Source organism: Dendrobates tinctorius, unplaced genomic scaffold (genome assembly GCF_039654945.1).
Source record: "Dendrobates tinctorius isolate UK_male_01 unplaced genomic scaffold, ASM3965494v1 ptg000003l, whole genome shotgun sequence".
NCBI classification, from domain to species: Eukaryota; Metazoa; Chordata; class Amphibia; order Anura; family Dendrobatidae; genus Dendrobates; species Dendrobates tinctorius.
Window position 1 is genome coordinate 36,323,346 of NW_027361671.1, and position 21,225 is coordinate 36,344,570.

Here is a 21,225-nt window from a genome sequence, read left to right on the forward strand (position 1 = left end):
CTTTTTAAAGACAGGTCAACTTGGCCTTGTATTTTGGTTCATTGTCATGTTGGAGCGTCAAAGTACGTCCCATGCGCAGCGTCCGGCTGATGATTGCAAATTTGCCTCCAGTATTTGCTGATATTGTGCTGCATTCATCTTTCCTTCAACTTTGACCAAGTTTCCTTTGCCTTTGTAGCTCACACATTCCCAAAACATCAGCGATCCACCTCCGTGCTTTACAGTAGGAATGGTGTTCTTTCAACATAGGCCTTGTTGACCTCTCTCCAAATGTAACATTTATGGTTGTGGCCAAAAAGTTCAATTTTGGTCTCATCACTTCAAATTACCTTGTTCCAGAAGTTTTGAGGCTTGTCACTGTACTATATTGTGTATTGTAGGCAAGATACTTTGTGGCATTTGCACAGTGATGGCTTTCTACTGGTAACTCCACCATGCAGCCCATTTTTCTTCAAGTACCTCCTTATTGTGCATCTTGAAACAGCCACACCGATAGTTTTCAGAGAGTCCGGTATTTCAGCTGATGTTATTTGTGGGTTTTTATTTGCAATTTTCCTGGCATTTGTCACAGGTGAGGATGTTACCTTTAGTAGCCATTCAAACCCATTTGTGTCAACTTCTGTGCATGTTATCAGACCAAAATCACCAGGGTATGTAAACTTTTGATCAATAATTGATTGAGTCATTTGGATGTTTCGAGATGTCATTATGATTCAAAAAGAGAAAACACAGTAGTTTAACAATAAATGCCTTCACCCAACCAATAACCATGAGTGGAGAAAAAGTTTTGGTGTTATCATTCATATTCTCTGAAAAAAGGCCAAGAAAGCAAAAATTCTGTCGGGGTATGTAAACTTTTGAGCAAAACTGTACTATTTGAAGCCTCAATAGGGAATGAAAAGTTGTTACTCCTGGCTGCAGTTGAGCTATAAGTGTTCTGACTGCCTGAACCAATCAAGTCTGGTGGGTCAATAGGTCTTGTCCATATATATGAATTATAGATGGTTGCATGATTTTGTATTTGTAGGGCATTAGCATTCTTTTTATCCTCTGTAGAGTATTGTTAACACTGAGATATCCTGGTATATCACCTTTTACAAGCCAATCTGAAACATATCATGTTAGGTCACCTGTTCACTGAACTCGACAAATGTAAATCAGTAGAGAAGTTCCAGTTCATATGTTATAGCGAGAAGGTGATATCTTCACTGTGATATAGAGGGACTGGTGTAGAAATATCATAGTGTTCAAATTATTTAAAAGAGAGCATAGATGCCCTTATGTTATAAAATAGTCACAATTGCTTAAAAAAAAAAAAAAATTGGGATTTTTTTTTTTGGCAATTGATATTTATTTACTGGAGTAAAAATCGCATTATGCCAGAAATATAAGAAGTGAGAATTCATGTGCACCTATTGTACCAATTGAAAAATGAGAAGATCATTTCAATGGTTGTGGAAAAATCTCTGAAGAGAGCCAAGGACGGTCAAATGATTCCGCTTAGAAATGCCAGTCAGACCCATCTGCTGCTATTTATATATTGGATGCACTTGCAGGCGCTGACATTGTTCTTCATTTGGTATTGTATATGAAGTATGGATGTGCCAGATTAAAATAATAAAGATAAATTAACACTTTGTGTCCACTATAATCTGCCTTAATCTCCTTTTCTCTATTTTATCTGTTCTGTTTTTTTCCTTGCACAGGTGATTTCTATTCCGTCCTTTCCAAACTCCTAGGAGAAAGGGAAGATGTTGTTCATGTCCATAAATATAACCCCAGTGATATTATAGGGTCTGATCTTGTAGCAGAGATCACTAATGTGGTACAAAAGAAAGATCCTGGCTGGTACATATCCAGACAAGTCTTAGCACATGATGAGAGGCCTGATGCCATTCTGGTCAGAGATCGAATTCACAAATTCCACAAGTTAGAATCCACACTGAGACCACCAGGCAATGTGCTGTCCCTGGTGCAGCCAGCTAGTCGTCATCAAGTGGACAACCAGCATCCAGGAGGTTGGTTGGGAAACTTCTCTAGTAGCTATGCATATGCTTGCTCCACATTAGCCTGAAGGGAAGACTGGTTATCCAGAAAACTAGTGACCCAGTGTGAAAATCCTTCATTGTTCCCATCTAAAAATATAGATAATTGTCTTGCCTACTTAGCACATTAAATGGGTCCTTTTTTGAACTTTTATATTGGTGACATCCACTTCTTGATTCTAAAGCTGGCAATAAACATTAAGGTTGGCTTAACTTAATGGTTTAATTGGGACTGGCTTGCTCTCCAAAGTATATAGGGAGCCTCCAACACATGTCAAGGGAAAAGGAGGACTTTGTATGTTGAATTGCAATGCCCCATTCTTCTGTTCCTAGGGGTCAAAAGCCACGGAAAGTGTTGTCTGGCAGTAGCTTATTCTTCTCTCCCCATTCAGTATTTATACATGCTCGGCCAAGCTATTTGCACTGTAGATATGTATGGGGACCAGGAGAAATAGCTGGCTGTCTACTAACTGATGTATGTGGCCAGTTTCAAATTTTGTTTTAGTAAGTAGTTGTATGGCCCCTGAAACAACAATTATGGAGATTTTTTTCTTGTATGTTGTTTCCCTGTTATTTCTTCTAGAAATGTAGGAATAAATTGACAACTTGATGTTACGGTTTTCCTTGTTAAATCTGATATCGCACATCCGCATTTCCCGGTCCAAATACAGGACGTGATGCACTGAAAGGCTTCAGTTCTCAGCATCCTCGAGGCCAATCCATGCATCATGTCGTGTCTGTACTTGGACCACGGAACACAGATGTATGAAACCGGCTAACACAGGCCAGATTGATAGATCTGTGTTAAGACCATGTAAGTCCTGTCCTCAACTGGTAAAATCCTTCTGTCAATTTAGTCATACATTGCACATAGGAATAACAGCGGAGCAATCCTAAAACATTCTCCAGAATTGTTATGTTACGGGGAAGACATGTCGGGAGGGGTGACATCCTCTTTAAGGTCAATCCTACCATTAAATCATAATATAAGGAAAACATCATACAATTTTTACTCGAAGACTAACTAAGCCCCAACTGTGAGCCGCTCAGCAGTCTTCTGAAGTGGCGCCTTTACCTATAGATATAATTTGCAGACTGAACTGTAGTCAGCCAGGTCTGGCATAGTTGACAATGGCTTGAAAGAGCCAAGATCAGATGCAGAACAGCGTGAAGAGCCGCTAAAGTTCCCGCTCTATTAATTGGCCTCATTTTTTTTATCTCCAGTACTGTGTCCATAGTCCAGGTTCAAAATCCTGACTCGTTCCCTTCAGGTTTCTATGGCAGCAAGCCTTGACGGCATTGCTTTTGTTTTAATTCGTGTTGTGGTCTCTACGATATTGATTGTGTTTAGTCTTTCTTGCTAATGTGGAAAGCCTGATAATACTGTGGCATGTGGCGATTATCCTTTTAAAAGTAAGCAATATGTATGCATGGCAGACATCTGTGCGTGGGCTGCTCTGCAGGCTGTCTTCACATCTCTGGCTGCCAAGTCCATGTTTCCAAATACATCTTTCCATCTAATATTAATCATTCACTACATTCCTCTCTTCCTTTTTCGTGTGTATTTAGGGCTCGTGTTGCATGGTGCTTCTATTGCAGCGTTAAAAAAAAAAAAATCAATATCTCTATGGCATCATTGTTAATACATCAAGTTAATGTTGCAATATCTTAATGAATAGAAGTCATTATTATTGACTTTATGGTTTGTTGCGTGGAGCCGTTTACTTTATGAAGATGTTTTAGATTAATGATGTAACCATTTTCTTTCTTTTTTTTTTCGTACTTTTGTAAGATTTTCAGATTTTATTTTCTATATATTTGAAATATGCTTTTGCTTTTTATTATTGCACATTAAAAGAACCATTTGGGACGATGCAGCCTATACTGTACAATACACATGTAATGCTAATACAGCTGTGTAGAGAATAATGTACGGTATGTACTCTATATAGCCATGTCAGAATGGCTGTATAATCCTGGTACTAAGATGAGTCTACCTAGAAAATGACTGAGCTCATGAATCCAAGTGTATTCAGCCTCCACTCTCCTTCCCAGCCTTACTGACCGCTGCAGCTTGTACTGAGCAGTGTAAGATCTCAGCAGGAGGGAGGAAGGACACTGAGGAGCAGTCAACCGGGCTAGGTGAAGGGAGATGCAGTTAAACTTTCATAAAGCATTATGCAGCCATTCTGACATGGGGTTTCAAAGTAAATTATCAGGTCTAAGAGGTCTGTTTAGTCGTGTATGCAGTTTGTGTTGTGAAATCTGGTGACAAATCTGCTTTAACCTTTTTTTATTAAAATGTGTTCTATGATACGAAATCCCCTTCTTGCCATTTCACTGCAGTATTTTTGGATTACTAATTATTTTGCATGAGGCGTTTATGAAGAAGTCTGAAAGTCAAGGAGTCAAACGTTTGACTTACCAATTCCCCAGCCCTGGTTATAACTACTGTTCTAAGTAATACTACCAGGGTGGCCCAAGGAAAAGTAGCCTGTCTCCGGCGATAGTATGTCAAGATGAACAAGAGAAGGGAAATGTTTTTGTTTACTTATGCACAAGTCACAACAGATGCCTAAAGTGGTCCCTGTTCACCCCTGGGCACGTCGGAGCGTGTTTGCTGATACTGCTTGCAGCTCTTCAGCAGTGTTGTTGCGGATAGCGTCTTCTGTTTTCTTAATCTGTCTGCTTCATGCATAGCCTTCCACAATCACTATTCACTGCTCTAGGGAGACCTCCATCTTTTTGAAACAATGTGCACAGAAAGACTAAAGAGGAAGGCAAAACAAAGCTGGATCACTGCACATGGGGTGACACCATGTCGCCAGACAGAGAGTAAGGGACTAAGGCCTCCTACTCCAAAGAGCACGGCACTGGTATTGGAGACAGTCTACTTTGCCATGGACCACCATGTATTACTAGACTGAAATGGCCTTGACACAAGAAAAAAGCAGCAACCTGTGCAGATGGTTTGTGCCTGCACAGTACCACTTTCAGTCCAACGTGTCCCTTTCTTCTTGGGACCAGTGCAGGAGGCAGATCATTGATCCCATCAACATCTGAAATGTTAGATCACCTAAAATTTATAAGTTATTTTTCTTCTCATAGACTCCATTTTAAAGTCTAACTTCACTTAAATGTAGAAAAATCGCAACATTTGAGTGATTATTGCATCTATGCCTGTTTTTGTCAAGTTTTTATTGGTATCAGACTTTTTTGTTGTTTGTTTCATAATCATTTTTCCATTTGCACCTTGCACCAGTCTGTTTTATATGTTTGCCCATTTTATTTAATGTTTGCGATTCTGGGTGGAGTTTAGGGCTTCCAGATGTTTTTGCTTGATTGATCATTTGTGACTTTCCGAAAATTGTCCAATTTTTGTGCGAGTGTACTCCAGGGTCCCATGGAGAGATTTTGTATATATGTTTTCACCTTGCTTAGATTTTGTTCTACTGAGCTGTAGGCTATTGGCAGTCACATTATCAATATCCATTATATGCTGATAACATAGTTGATCAGATAATTGTTGCTTTAGGCAGCTACTGCTGAAAGGGGTTATCCGGGATTTTTTTTTTTTTCCTTTGAGGCCTAAGAACTTACAAGCAGGTAGTTGCTTATTATCTGCCTGTTCTGCCTAGCTCAGAGCGGTGACCCTGCCAGCGGTTCTCCAAGTGATGTCACACCATCAGAACAGCATTCCTGTTGATGCCATTGTGATTGACAGTCGACTCCCCGCTGTCCAAATGCTGGAAGCTGTCTGTAAATCAGCATGACTCAGTAAGTGACGCTCTGTCGACAGAGTAGACAGGAAGAGAAGGTGCTGCTGTGTTGATGTGAGGTTAAAGGATGCAGGACAGTCACCGCCGAAAGCCAGCAGAGATCATTGGCACAGGCAAGTAGTTAGTAACCATCTGCCGGTAAGTTGTTTCCCTCATATGAAAAGATAACCCAAGTTCTGGATACCCCCTTTAAGTTTAATTTAAATTTACATTTTATACAAAATTGTTATTTATTTTATTTTTTTAAAGCATTGTATTAAAATTCAAGTCAATTTACATTTGTGATGTAAAAAACGCTAATTGTTTCCAAAGTTGTTATTCAGCCATAATTATGAATTGATCCCTACAATTTGGGAAGTTCATTCTTTTCTTCCTGATCCTAAATTGGGCCTTTGGCCTCTTTGAGAGTTTGCGCTGGAATGTGGTGACTCATAATGGTCAGATAGTGACTAATAATAATCACATTATGCACCTTATCTGTAAGGTACACAGCGACATGTGTCACACGACGGCGTTTATCAGACAAGTCGCATGATCAAAAACATTTTTGCAATTTGTTAGTGACTTATAGTCAAGTAACTATTTTAGTGCGGCGATTTTGCATTGAAAAAAAGGTCGCAGTTGAATGAACCTTATATTGAATGCTATGACCAGTGAGTCGTGTATAACTTGTGACCAACAACAGAAAATGGAAAACATTTGGGACTCTGTTGCGGTATGTCGCAGTGCAGTAGAAAATTGTTAGATGTGAAGTCGCAGTGTAGCACCACAGTCTCCGTGTTTTGTCAGAAATGTCAGTGTTGCCAAAGCCTAGGGTTTACACTTTGTTTTGGCTGTAGAATGCCACACACTTGGCATTTATGTGACAATCTTTTTCACATACATCTGGGAAGAATAGAATTGTAATACAAAAATTGCAGGTTCTCCTCCCCTGTAGTAGGACCGAGGTCGCGGTCTCCTCTTTATACTGGGTCGGTCAGGTCACAGGAGTTGGTGTACACAGGGTGCTTTAGTTCTGTTTAGGACACAGATCACTCCAGCACTTTATTTCTTAATGCTGCTTCGGTAATGGCTGCTTTTAGTGTAATTATCGCTAGTACATTGCACAATATGATTTATGGACTGTCAGACACATTTTTCTACCATGTTTTCCTGGATTTAATGCCAACACGCTGGGTAATTATAAGAAGCAAAAAGAGCAGTCTCATTTCCTCCAGATTCACCAGTGACTAATATAACATTTTCTAAATGAGTTGTCAAGTATGAAAATATTTATTCCAGCACCAAATTATTATGCCTTAATACAGGACAAGCCCTTTGTTGGGATTCATTACTGGCACATGTTTTAATGTCTAGGGACACGGAGCAGTATATTTGGTAACATGATGTGTGTTTTATGTATTCTGTGTGTATCTGAGAGGGGCAAGAATATGACTACTGTGTGTATTTCTGGCAACTTAAAGTTTTTAGGGCTCCATGAAAATATGGTAAGCCTGGCTTTAGACATATGACATTTACAGATTGAGTACAGATCCCGATTTCCAGATCAGCTGTGGTCTCCTGATCTGATCTGAACTTAAAGGGAATCTGTCACCCCTTTTTTGAGATATCATATAATGATATCATTCAATTGTGTGTCACATAAGGATTCTTTTAGTACTTTTGCTTCCCCCTGACCCCGCACCTTTCATGCATAAATACCTTTTTTTATAACAGTTCAGATTTATGCAAACTGCCACTGTCTGGTCCGATGGGCGGGGCTTATTCACCTTCTCCCCCCCCCTCCCTGTCTTGCTCTATGCATTTCTTCTTGTGTAGAGCAAGACAGGGAGGGGGGAGCAGGTGAATAAGCCCCGCCCATCGGACCGGACCGCGGCAGTTTACATACATCTGAACCGATATAAAAAAGTATTTATGCATGAAAGGTGCGGGGTCAGGGGAAGCAAAAGTACTAAGAGAATCCTTATGTGACACACAATTGAATGATATCATTATATGATATCTCAAAAAAGGGGTGACAGATTCCCTTTAACAGCTTCATAGGCATCCATCAGTGCTGAGTTCAGGTCATCAGACCCTCCACCGGTCCATATATCGCAATCTGTTCCCTGCCCGAGAATGTTGGATGTGTTTACTTTGGTGAGAAGTCGTAAATCGGTGAGGCTTTCGGCCATCAGACCCTGACCAATCTAGATAGCACTTTTAACAGAAAGAGGGACTTGTAAGATTCAAATGGAAGATATAAGTCGCATGATCTGAAGATCAGCAGGGGGACTCAGCAGATTAAAAGTATCTATCCTGTTGACAATTGAAAATGTCTTTTTGCCAAAATACCCCTTCAGTCAGTGGTTGAAGCGTTTATGAAACTGGCTATTTAAAGGCAATCTGTCACCTCCTGGGATATATATAACCTATTACTATGGGAATACAGGTAACAAAATGGTTAAAATATTCTTACCTGTAAGCCTCATAGCTGCGGTTGTGGGGCCGTAATCCTGTGCCTGCAGTCTGCGCTCGCACTATTATCCGTACCTTATCCGCCCTTCAATGGGCAGTGTCTTCATCCTTCTTCTGCGCAGGCACCGAAGTACTATTCTATTACCTGTATACCCATAGTAATAGGTTATATTCGTCCCAAGGGGTGACAGATTCCCTTTAAGTATTACCATTTTTATTATTATTATTTATTTGTAGAGTACCATTGATTCCATGGTGCTGTACATGTGAACAGGAATTGCATACAAAACACAAATAGAAATTGCAGTGAACAAACTAGCAATGACAGACTGGTAGAGAGGGGAGAGGGCCATGCCCTAGCAGCCTTACAGTCTTCAGGCTTATTGGGGAGGAGGCAGTAGGTTGGGAGTTGCAGTAGTTCCGATGGTGGTGAGGTGGTAGCAGGGTCATTGCAGGCTGTAAGTTTTCTTGAAGTTGAATGGATAAGCGTGTGCACAGCTTTAGTAGGTGCCAGAGTAGGTTCCCACACCATTAACATATATTAGGAGACTCAGCAATCAACTTAAGTGATCAGATAATTTAATGTTGTACACACTAGTAGTAAGCAAAACGTTTCAGTCTTAGGCTACGTTCACACGTAGCGGAACTCTCGCAGAAATTACCGCGAGAATTCCGGATTCCATTCCGCGGGAAAATCGCATTTTAAATTCCCGCGATTTTCCCGCGGAAAAACTAGCATTTTGCAAGTGTAATTAGCTTGCAGAATGCTAGCGTTTTCCAAGCGATCTGGAGCATCGCTTGGAGAACTGATTGACAGGTTGGTCACACTCGTCAAACATATTGTTTGACGAGTGTGACCAACTTTTTACTACTGATGCTGCCTATGCAGCATCAGTAGTAAAAGATAGGTTGTAAAAAATAATAAAAAAAATAAAAAATATTGTTATTCTTACCTTCCTCATCCCGCGCAGCCTTCCCGCCTCTCTCCACCCTCCCGGTCCCAGTAATCCTTTGCGAGAATGACCGCGATGGCGTCCGTTCTCGCGGGATCGAGACGTCTCACGGTCATTCGCGATGACGTCGCGCTCCGATGTCATCGCGAATGACCGCAAGACATCGCGATCCCGCGAGAACGGACGCCATCGCGGTCATTCTCGCAAAGGATTACTGGGACCAGGAGCGTGGAGAGAGGCGGGAAGGCTGCGCGGGATGCTGGAAGGTAAGAATAACAATATTTTTTAATTTAAATTCTATTTTTTACAGGGATATGGTGCCCAGAGCCCGGAGGACAGTCTCCTCTCCTCCGGACCGTGGGTACAATCCACAAATGTTCTGCTTACTTTTCGCATGGTGTGCACAGCCACATGCGGAAAGTAAGCAGAACAATGCATTCCTATGGGTGCGGGATCGCCGCGATTCCGCTAAATTAATGAACATGCTGCGTTTTTTTACCACAAAGCGATTCTGCCGCGGGGAAAAAAGCAGCATTAGCACAGCATTGCGGAATCCCATAGGAATGCATGGGATGCTTATTTTTTGCGGCAAAATCGCGGGTTTAAAACGGCCGCGAAAACTCAGCCTCACATCAGACCTTCATCAATTACAGAATAAAGTAAGGTTATTAGGTCAGGTGGACCAATATTCTTGGTTGAGGATCACTAGATCATTAAACATTCCATGTCATGAAAAAGCAGGGCAAGGGTTGTCAGACCTGTGCACATATAGGGTTAAGTGCGCCGTGCCTGAGGCCTGACCTAATAACCTTACTTTATTCTGTAACTGATGAAGGTCTGATGTAAGACCGAAACGTTTTGCTTACTACTAGTGTGGACAATATTAAATTATCTGATCACTTAAGTTGAGTGCCTTGTCTCCTAATTTAAGTTTTCTTGAAGACATGGGTGTTCATGTTCCTTCTAAAAGTTCCGAATGTGGTGGACATGTTGGGGCAAAGCATTCCAGAGGATAGGGGATACACGGGAGAAGTCTTGGAGTCGATTGTGTGAGAAACAGCATATGAATGTGAAGGAGAGAAAGAGTTTTTTGGAGGACCGGAGATTACATGTAGGAAGATTAGTTGGAAGATATGTGGAGTAGACAGATTATGTATGGCTTTTTAGGTCAATGTTAGCAATTTGAATTAGATATGTTGGGGAATTAGAAGCCAATGACAGGAATTGCAGAGGAGAGTAGTAGTGAGGAAAGAGGTGGCATATCGGGCAGCAGTGTTAGGGTATGTGCAGACGTTCAGTAGTAATTGGCAGCGCTTTGGATGCAGCACATGTCCACTGTGTCCAAAGCGCTGTCGGCTATTGGATACAGGTGAATTCGCATGTGTTGATAGAACCGTGCATATTCAACGCCTTCAATAGATTGTACAGGTGAAATTTATCTTGCAGAGGCTTGAGTGTCTACAATATAAATAGACATGTTGAATTCGTGTTGCATGTCTGTCTCTGCATGTGATCCGTGGGCATCTCTGGACGCATAGTGGGCATGGGATTTCTTGAAATCCTATCTACTATGCTGTAACATCTGGACGCTGCGGGTTGGATGCCGCACATGTATGCAGCGTCCAACCCGCAGTGTTTACTGACCATGTGCACCTACCCTTCAGAATGGACTAGAGAGATGTGAAACTTTTAGCAGGAAGGCCACAGAGGAGGATATTTTAGTAGTTGAAGTATTAGAAAGTTACCTTCTGAATCACAAACAAATCATGACACATGCATAATTAAAATACTTAGTGCATTTATTTGTAATCTTTCTGATTTTGGTCTTCATTTGTGTAAGATTGCTGCCAGCTTCTCTGATTACTTTCTTCACACTGCTTTTATTAGTATAGTGGCATGTAAAAGTTGAGGGCCATTGTAAAACCTTCAGCTTGCGCCTTTTGAGGTAGTCTGTTGTGGATTTTGATGTGTTTTTAGGATCATTATTCAATTGTAGAAGCCATCCTCTTTTCAATTACAGCTGTTTTACAGATGGTGTTATGTTTGCATGAAGAAATTGTTGAAATTTCATTGAATCCATTCTTCCCTCTACCTGTGAAATGTTCTCTGTGCCATTAGCTGCGACGCAACGCCAAAGCATGATTGATCCACCTCCATGCTTAATGTTTGACGAGATGTTCTTTTCCTGAAATTCTGTGCCATTTTTCTCCACACATTTGCTTATTGTGGCCAAAGTTCTATTTTAACCTCATTGGTCCACAGAACTTGTTTCCAAAATCCATTGGCTTGTTTAGATGTTCTTTTGCATACTTCCATAGAGAAAATGACAAGAAAAGAAGTTTGTATATATTTGTCAAGATCACCCAAAATAGTAGATAAAATACAATCTTTATTATACGACACAAAAAACATGTAAATAAAAATAATTAAAAAAGCCAAAAAAATTACTGAACAAATAAGCACTAGACTGTCCGTGTGGGGACCATTCAATAACCTCCTCCAAAATCAAAAGTGCCAGCTGCAGGCAGACTGAATAAAATTATTCTACTTAATAATGATCTGAATTAGTTATGCCAAAAAAAGTTTTTCTTCGACATGATAAAACCCAAAGTAACTTGGAACCTTTAAATATATTCATGAATGGATAATATTGGTAATACTCTTCCATGACGGCCTTATTTGTGCAGGTGTCTCTGAACAGTAGAACAACTGGCACATGGTTAGAGGAGGCTGTTTTTTCAAAAAGCTAGGAATCATCTGGCCTTTCCTAAAGATAATGAACAAGCCATAACACTAACAGGCTAATTAAGATCTGAAACCTTGGTCAATGTCATCTGAAAAGACAAATCTCCAAGGGTGCCCAAACTTTTGCATTGGTTCATTTCCCTTTTTATAATTTTTAAAATAAAAAAGACATATATATATATATATATATATATATATATATATATATATATATATTGTGAGGCATTGACCCCTGTTACAGCTACGGGGAGCTGTATGTTCTCCCCAGCATATGCACGGAGGCGTATTGAGGCTATGGGAATGCATTGCGGTCACAGGCGTAGTTGGGATTGCAATGGTGAAGCAGTGACCGACTTCACCGGTAAGGGTCATTGTGTAGTCTCCCCAGGATATGCACGGAGGTGTATGAAGGCCATAGGTGTGCATGGCAGTCATGGACGTAGCTGTGACTGCAATGCAGACTTATAATAGAAGTGAGTGTTAGTCTTAGACATGTTAGTGTCCAAGACGGATGTAGAAAAAACATGCTCTGGATGTTGTGTGTAAAGCAGACTGCAGGATAGTAGTTTGTGCAGTCTGTTCCATTCCGGACCCAGGTTTTCCATGTGGACTGGTTGCTATGTTAAAGAACCTGCAGGAAAGGGTTAGTGAATGCTTAGTGAGTCTCAGGCATGTCAGGGCCAGAGTGAGGCCTGGCAACCCACAGTGTACACAGTGGTGCTGCCGTCCACGAGAACTGGTCACAGATGTGGACAGGTCTTGTGCCCGCAGGTGAACCGGAGGTAGACTGTCCTGTGCCCGAAGGAAGGACTGGCATGTGTCACAGCTGCAGACAGTAGGATGTCAAGGTCTGTGTATGGTTGTGAGGAGAGACTGTGATACAGCGGTGCGGGACTCCCACGGGAACTAATCAGTGGTGGACTAGCATGTGTTGTGACTGAAGACTAAAAGAGGCTATAAGTGAGAGACATTGGCACGGCGTGCAGTCGCCTATGGAAACTGGACAAGGTTAAGTCCGGCATCTTTAGGGACTGTGATACAAAGCCATGTGCTATGAAGTGCTATTCACTGGTGTGAACTGATCACTAATAATATTTGCACTTGTGTGAATTGGACTTTATTGCTGTGAGGAAATACATTAATGGGACTTTTGTGTTTGAACTCTGTATATATATATATATTTACCTAAAATACAAAGGAAATGTGTTGTCTTGAACTTTAGTCCTTTTAGAGATCATTTCATGTTGACCTTACTTAACTGTAAACAATAACAGTAATTATGACCAGGGGTGCCCAGACTTTTACATGCCACTGTATGTGGCATTTCGCCAGCTTTTGGAATGACCATCCGAGAGCAATGGCACTAAATCAAATCAAAATGTACAGTGTACATATGGTCTCCTAAATTGGTGTTCCTTACCATATCAAAATTGTTGGAATAAGAACTATCCGGCCAAACAGTGAATGGTCTATAACAGGGGTGGGCAATTAATTTTCCAGAGGGACCACATGAGAGACCGTGACTGTTGTGGAGGGCCGAACCAATAGGCCGAAACTAATTCTGCTCAATATTAATATTGATATATTATAATTATATTACTGATAATTTTATTACTTGTATCACTTAATGTTGAGCAGAATTAAGTATGCTGACATCCGCCTATATATCATTTGATCCCAAGCTCAGCCCCTTCTGTATATCATAAGAGCCCTCCAACAGCCCCTTATATGTGGCATGAGCCCCACACAGCCTCTCCATATATTGCATGATCCCCAACAAGCCTCCCTTTATACTGCATGAGCCCCACACAACCTCCCCATATATGGCATGAGCCCCACACAGCCTCCCTATACACACTGCATGACCCCCACACAGCCTCCCTATATTGAATGAGCCCCACACAGCCTCCCTATATACATTGAATGAGCCCCACGCTGCCTCCCTATATACATTGAATGAGCCCAACACAGCCTCCCTATATGCACTGCATGAGCCCCACACAGCCTCCCTATATTCACTGCATGAGCCCCACACAGCCTCCCTATATGCACTGCATGATCCCCAACAAGCGTCCCTATATACACTGCATGTCTTCCCAATAGCCTCCCCATGTGCAGCATGTTGCCCCCATAGCCTCCCCATGTGCAGCATGTCGCCCCCATAGCTTCCCCATGTGCAGCATGTCGCCCCCATAGCTTCCCCATGTGCAGCATGTCGCTTCCATAGCCTCCCAGTGTGAAGCATGTCGCTTCCATATGCAGCACTGTCACCCCCCATGTGCACTACCATGTTAACCCCATGTGCAACACCATGTCACCACCCCATGTGCAGCACCATGTCACCCCCTATGTGCAGCACCATGTCACCTCCCTATGTGCAGCACCATGTCACTCCCCCCATGTGCAGCATCATGTCACCCCCATGTGTAGCCCTATGTCACCCCCCTATGTACAGCACCATGTCACCCCCCTATGTGCAGCACGATGTCACTCCATGTGTGCAGCATCATGTCACCCCCCCATAGCCTCCTCATGCCCACCTAAACAGCCCATACACATGAGAAAAGAAAAACACCACATCCTCTTCTCGGTCCCGTTCCCCGACTCTCTGCTATTCTCCGTGCCTCCAGTGCGCGGACTCTCCGGAATACACAGCTGACATGATGAAATGATGTCATTGCGTCAGCTGTTTCACACGCTGATTGGTGGAGCGCAGAGCAGCATATGGAAACAGCAAGCGGGCAGACACCGTGCGGCCCGTGGACCTCTGATTTCCAGCCCCACGGCTGTCTCGGTCCGCAGTTTTCCCAGGTGTCGTCTAGAATAGTCTCGGTCCGCACTTTGCCCAGGTCTGGTCCATAATATTCAAGTGTGATGTGTTCTGGCCTTTGCCAATCCCAAATGCATCAATCCAATCACCAGATGGTGAAACCTGAATCATTACTCCAGAGTGAATTGGTGGTATTAGGCTACTTTCACACTAGCGTTTTTTTGGCGCTGCGTGCGCAGTCCAAACGCATACAAAAAATGCATCAAGCATTTTGCATGTGTTTGCTTATTTTATGCACATGCATTTTAACCAGTTTGACTCTTAAAACGCATGCGATTTTAAACGCTGATGTGCGAATGTCCATGCGCACGCCAGCGTTCCCATAGACTGTGATGTGTTTTTTTTGCGCATTTGTGCGCATGCGTTTTTTGACACTGGTTGGGCGCTCAAAAAATGCAACAGGGTGCGTCCGGCGCGCATAGGCGCACACTGCAAAAAAACGCATGCGCACAAAAACGCATACAAATGCTAGACAATGCGCACCCATGTTAAACATAGGGGCGCACGCAGCGCATCGCAAAAAAACGCTAGTGTGAAACCAGCCTTACATACCCAATCTCCAGTAGTATGATATACACCATATTCGCTGATTCCTTGCCTGGTGTCTGCATGCAGCTACCCAACCACAGATACATACAGAAAGTTCTAGAATTGTTACTGCAATCGATCAATTATAAGCTCTACGCCACTCAGCAGTCGTTTTCTGTTGGCTCTTGTTAACTAGAGCTGTTGGCTGCTGTTTGACCTGTTGGAACTCTTAGATGTTTCCACTTTATAGTTACAGCTCTTGAGGCTGCCCTTCAGCAGATGGATGGATGCAGTCAGTAATGTACATTTATATGGTATTTATGTGCTCAAATAACTGTGGGAGGACTCATGGGGAAATTCTAGTGGAGGTCTGCAGGGGGCCCTATAATCTGCTTAATATTCTAGGTGAAAATTCAGAAAACTTTCTGTGGTGGATGCAGCACATTTAGCGGATACCTTGTATACTATCAGCATGTGTGATAGAGCCGCTGTCTCTTCTGAAACCTGTTTATTGTGCTTTTACATGGTGTTCCATTGTTAAGGGGGATAAGCTATTCTTTGTAGGACAATTACCTGCCGTGGTGGGGCTATTAGCAGGGACTGGAGATAATTACTATGAACTAATTTATCAGACACAAATATCACAGTGATAACTAGCTCACGCGGCACTCACAGCGCTAAATAGTATAACCGTCATGTTCTAACCCTCATCCAACTCACTTGGCACTCGGCTTGTGCCATTCTTGTTGATCGCTCAAAGTCCTGAAATGTTCTAATGACCATTCAGTCACTTAAATTAACAGTCTATTCTAATTATCATGTCATCACATTACCGGTATTTGTCATGTGGCCAATATCTGCCTCTCATGCCTCAAGACTGTATTTTATAAAGATTTCTTATTCGTCCCAAAGTAGTTTTACACTACAGTTTAACCCTCTATAACCAGGTCTTTTTTTTTCCTAATTTTTTTTTTCCTCTGCATTTTGGCCATAACTCCTTTAGTTTTTCTTTGACGTGGCTGTATGGACTTTATATCATGAAAGAAATATTGTGCTTCTTGGCCCTGTTTGGCGATACGTAAAAATTACTTTTAACAGAATAACCTGTTAAGTTCAGGTCATTATGGCCTTTTTTTTTTTTAATAATATAAAATCTATTTTATACAAAATTGTAATTTCTTTTGTGAACAATTTTTCCATTACATTTTTATAAAGTTTTTATTTTAATACCATTAAGGGTTCACAATCTGATGTCTTTATTTTATATTCACATTGTGAAAGACAACTTTATGCCATTACATTATGCCCAGTGTCACCATCACAGGCAGGTCTTGTTCATCATGAGTCTTACAAGGCTGAAGCCTAGGGGTCCAGTAGGGACTAAGAACCCTTCATTTTTTATTGTTATCTGAGCACTAGGCTTTAGTAGTTAAAAGCACAATACACCATGTACCATAACAATACAGTTACATATGTGTTTATCACAGTGGACTAATAACACTGATGTCAAGGTTGTGGAGTCATGCCACCACTGTGTGGTTTTGCTGTGAGAAAATATCCTAGTATACTTTATATTATCTTGGTATCGGTGTCTATGTGAATACGAAAATTGTAAATGATGGTACAAGCTCCGCTTCTGAAATGTGTGCCTGTTATTAAGACCTGGAAATGGACACTGATCTGTCAAATGTTCTGTGCTCAAAGGCTCAGCCGTGTTTGTTTGTAATGTTGAAGTGCCACAGGGGGCCTGAAATATTTTGAAGCCTAGGAACCTGGCCATGGGTTAAAGCATTACTCCAGGGTGGTTGTTTTTTTTTCAGTGTCACTTATGTAATTTCCCTGTAAATACTTAAATACTGAATTTGACACCTGGATTCATGACTCATTACATGGACACAGTTCACACCTCCACAAGAAGGTCTTCAGATCTCTAATAGAACATTTCCTCCTCATTTGCATGTGTAACAAAAACCTTAAATTGATTTCCTTGGCCTGTATCACTTCATGTCCTGTTGTAATTCCTATTTAAATGGTGCCATCTCTTCTCAGTAATTCACTTGTAATCTAGCCTCATGAAGAGGCCGCCTGAGCCCTGAAAGCTTGCTTGCAAATATAATTTATCTTGTTAGCCCATAAAGGTATCACTCCTTGAATACTTTTCTCAATTTTTTGAGGGGACATAAGTATTTACATCTATTTTTCTGGCTAACACGGTACCACAATATTATTTTGTATTGTACATCGTATGTAATTTCCCTGACACTAGTATTACACTTACCAGACACCATCTTCAGCTGTTCCCGATGCCGCTCCAGTCCTTCACTGCTATCGTGTGATTCAAAATTACAACTGACCAGGGGTCATAGATAACAGTCACCAGCTCTCAGTGCCAGAACAAGTCTATGAGAGTCTTGTTCTGGCGCTCTTAGACTTACGTTGAGTAGTGACTTCCGGCTCGCCCAGTAAACACTGGAGTAATCTGACATGTCACAACTTACAGAAGAGGCCCTGAACGGTGCTGGAAACAGACTGATGAGTATATTACTAAGGGCAAGCAACTTACACTAGTGCCACCACTGCATTGGTAAAATAAAATTACTGAAGTGGTGCTAAACCCTCCCATAAACATTAGACTAATGTCGGCCGATCCTGTCAATATCGACAGGTTTGTCCAACATTCTAATGTGTATGGGGATGCTGGCCAACTGATTGTGGGAGAGTTGTCGATCGGGGCATGTCTGACTTTGGACTGATGATCACTTTGTTCTCCCAGAGATAAACTACCTGTAAAGATGTCTTTTGGTGACTATCTCATAGAGAATGCCGTGCTTGGCCGAATGAGCACACTCGTGCATGCGAGAGATTGCAGAGATGACTTTTGGCCGAACAGTTCAACCGATAGTTATCGAATGTATTTGGCTGGCTTTAGCATGCCCGATTAGTAGGTGTGGTGTAAGAACAGCCATGGAGTTCTTTTTAGGCCTGTGGGCCTGACGGCACACTGGTCTCATCATGTTCTTTATGGGAATTCTGATGACATGATTGAAACGTGGGATTTCGAGTGATCATGTGGAGGTGAAATGGTCGGGAGTCGAGATTTCTCAGATTCTGGACTTTTCAGCGGGATATGACTGTCACTTCAGATTGACAGAGGACAACTATGCAGAGCTTATAACTCCTTCTATACTGCAATGTAGAATAAGCTTTAATTGCTGCTGTAAAAATGAGTATTAGCGGTAATTAATGAGGGTTAAATATACAGTTTCTATACATGTGAATTTAAAGACAAGGTTATAAGTATCTGCCAAAGTACATTTATAGGTCTCTTGGAATTTGAAAAAACAGGGCTGCTGTTCCACAAGTAGTAGAGGAGTGCGGTTTGTAATCTGGTACAACCCATAAATCAAATAGATGATTTTTGTTTTTTTCTGTATGGAAATATATGCTGTACCTATATGATAGTATTGTGTGACACCAGAGTAATGAGAAAATGCATTCTTGAGAATTTTAATAGAAAAGAATTGGAAGCTAACTAACATAATTCTTTTATATTTCCAAACATTTTCTGCAGACCGAGAGAGATCCATTATAAAGTGATAATATGCCATGTAGCGTGAACCCTATTCACATTTATTCTCTTTCACTTTTAGGTCATCACTTGGAAGAAGATGTCGATTGGCCTGGAGTAAACTTGAAAATAGGGCAGGTGTCAGGGCTAGCTCTGGATCCCAACAACAATTTGGTGATTTTTCACAGAGGTGACCATGTATGGAATGCAAAGTGAGTGACTTGTAGGAGACTGGCATCTTAGTGGGTTCAATGTGTAAGAGGGTGAAGATGACTCTAGCCGCTCTCTTGAGATTTAGGCTGTTATTACGTTGTGCCTATGATTTTCTGCCCATGCACAGTGTACATAGGAAGAATACAGAGCTCATGATACAGAGGACTACATGGCAGCAGGTAAACTAGTCCTCTACTGATATCTCCTGCTGATAAGTTATTTTGTCAAGACTACAGCAAGCAGCCCAAAAAGTGGTGCAAATTATGCAGCAGAAAAAACTAGGAGGAAAAAGACAGCGCAATAGGGTTTTATCCAAGGAAGATAAGGTTGTACTAACCTGGTATACACAACATTTCCATCACTTCTACATCCAGCTGCTGCAGGTCCAGTGGGTCATCAGACCGGGAAAACACAGATAAGGAGGATTTGGGGATAATCTGCGCTGCTGGTATCCCATATAACAAATCTAAATCCAGATAGAAAGTACATGCGGTTTTTCTTTCTTCAGTCAATGCATTTCGCAGTACTACAGACTTCATCTGGACAAGAAAAGCAAATTATGCTGCTCGCAGATTAGGTGGCACAAACCTGTATCAGATTCCCTTTATGTCAGTTTGTTGTCCTGTAGACTGAGAAGCTGGGCAGAGAAATGGAGGGACACACGGGTTATCCAGGGGCTGGTTGTAGAGATCCTCTGTGGTGAGCAGAAGCCATGATGCCGTGAAGAGGAGAAGTGGAGACATCTTGCACTGTGCGCTGCACCCGGTTACAGGGGAGATTGCTGTATCTGAAAAATGATGTTTTCTGAGATTAGAGGAAACTGCATGTTTCTAGAATCATTTCCACTTTTCCATCATGTTGTCTGCTTTGTAAGTCCTGAGCGTACTAAGCTGTAGTGTGAGACGCGGCCCAGGGGCAATGGTGAAAATAGGGCCCAAGTGTGACTGTCGTCTTTTCATCCCCTATACCATGTCAGTCCACTATACCACAGCTGACAAGTTGATACACGTCTGATCACATATCATATTGATCACATATCTGCTTTCTAATATTTGTTCTGTAATTTTCCATAGACTCATCCTGGCCCCATTTTTTGTGTGTTTGATATCGATATTTGATAAAGTGTCTTGTCTTCACTTCAATAAAACCTTCACAGTGCTTATCTATGAACTGCTCCAATATTTATGCTTATCTCTCTCCCACAATGACTATTCACATCACTTGTCTTATCTATTGAGTTATTTCTGTGCTGTTTTGTGTATAAATATGTGATTCTTCAGATGTTGTATTAGTCTTTGCCTGATGAAGAGACCCGAGTAGTCTCGAAAGCTTGCAATGTGTTACCATCTTTTCGGTTAGCCATTAAAAGGTATCAACCACTGAGGGCTCTCAATTCTGAATATTCTTCTATCTACTGGCTAACATGGTACAAAGATATATATCTTTCCTGTATGGTCTTCACTTATGATTTTGACGTTTGCACCCTCTAGTGTATAAATGTAGAACTGCAGCAGTAGCAGTCATTATTACAAGTGTCAGTGTGATGAGCTCCTGTTAGAAGAGGGAAAAGGGTGAACCCTTTCTACTATTAATGTAAACTTGGTGAATGTCATTTGATGATTTGATGGCTTTCTTGAAAGATATACTATCACGAGTTATATAAACTAGATTCCTGGAGATTGATCGTTGATCTTCTGTTTGCCGTATTTGGAGTAGGAACGATTTTTCCCACCTTGTATGAGGCATTCCTGTTGATTTTCACTGCAGGATTGTAGGGAGATCTTGATGGCCCTTTACTACTTGTTTTTTTTTCTACACATAGTCCAATTTGCAGGTTCCTATTTTACACATTGAATGTCTTCCAGTTGTGTAACTCTCGTTATTATTTTGGTTGCAGCTCTTTTGATGGGAAGTTTGTGTATCAACAAAGGGGTATTGGACCTATTGAAGAAAGTACCATACTCGTGGTCAATCCAAACACCTCGGCCATTCTGAAATCAGCCGGCAAGAACTTGTAAGTCAGTTATGACCTGTCCTGTATAATATTTACAGCCTTATATAAAACTTCATCCATTTGCTGGTGAAAAATTGGTTTGTTCAAGAGGTC

The 21,225-nt window shown here is 41.5% G+C and overlaps 1 protein-coding gene across 5 annotated transcripts in view; it reads left to right on the plus strand.

The window, feature by feature from the left end:
- Window positions 1–21,225, plus strand: part of PAM (peptidylglycine alpha-amidating monooxygenase) — a 250,259-nt gene that overhangs the window by 203,203 nt on the left and 25,831 nt on the right. For 3 of the 5 annotated variants that reach the window (XM_073545548.1, XM_073545723.1, XM_073545631.1), the window contains exons 15-17: window positions 1,707–2,018; window positions 18,988–19,117; window positions 21,016–21,132. In XM_073545548.1, the coding sequence (XP_073401649.1) occupies window positions 1,707–2,018; window positions 18,988–19,117; window positions 21,016–21,132 (559 nt within the window). The remainder of the gene's footprint in view (window positions 1–1,706; window positions 2,019–18,987; window positions 19,118–21,015; window positions 21,133–21,225) is intronic. The other 2 variants (XM_073545901.1, XM_073545813.1) reach the window with 1 other exon arrangement.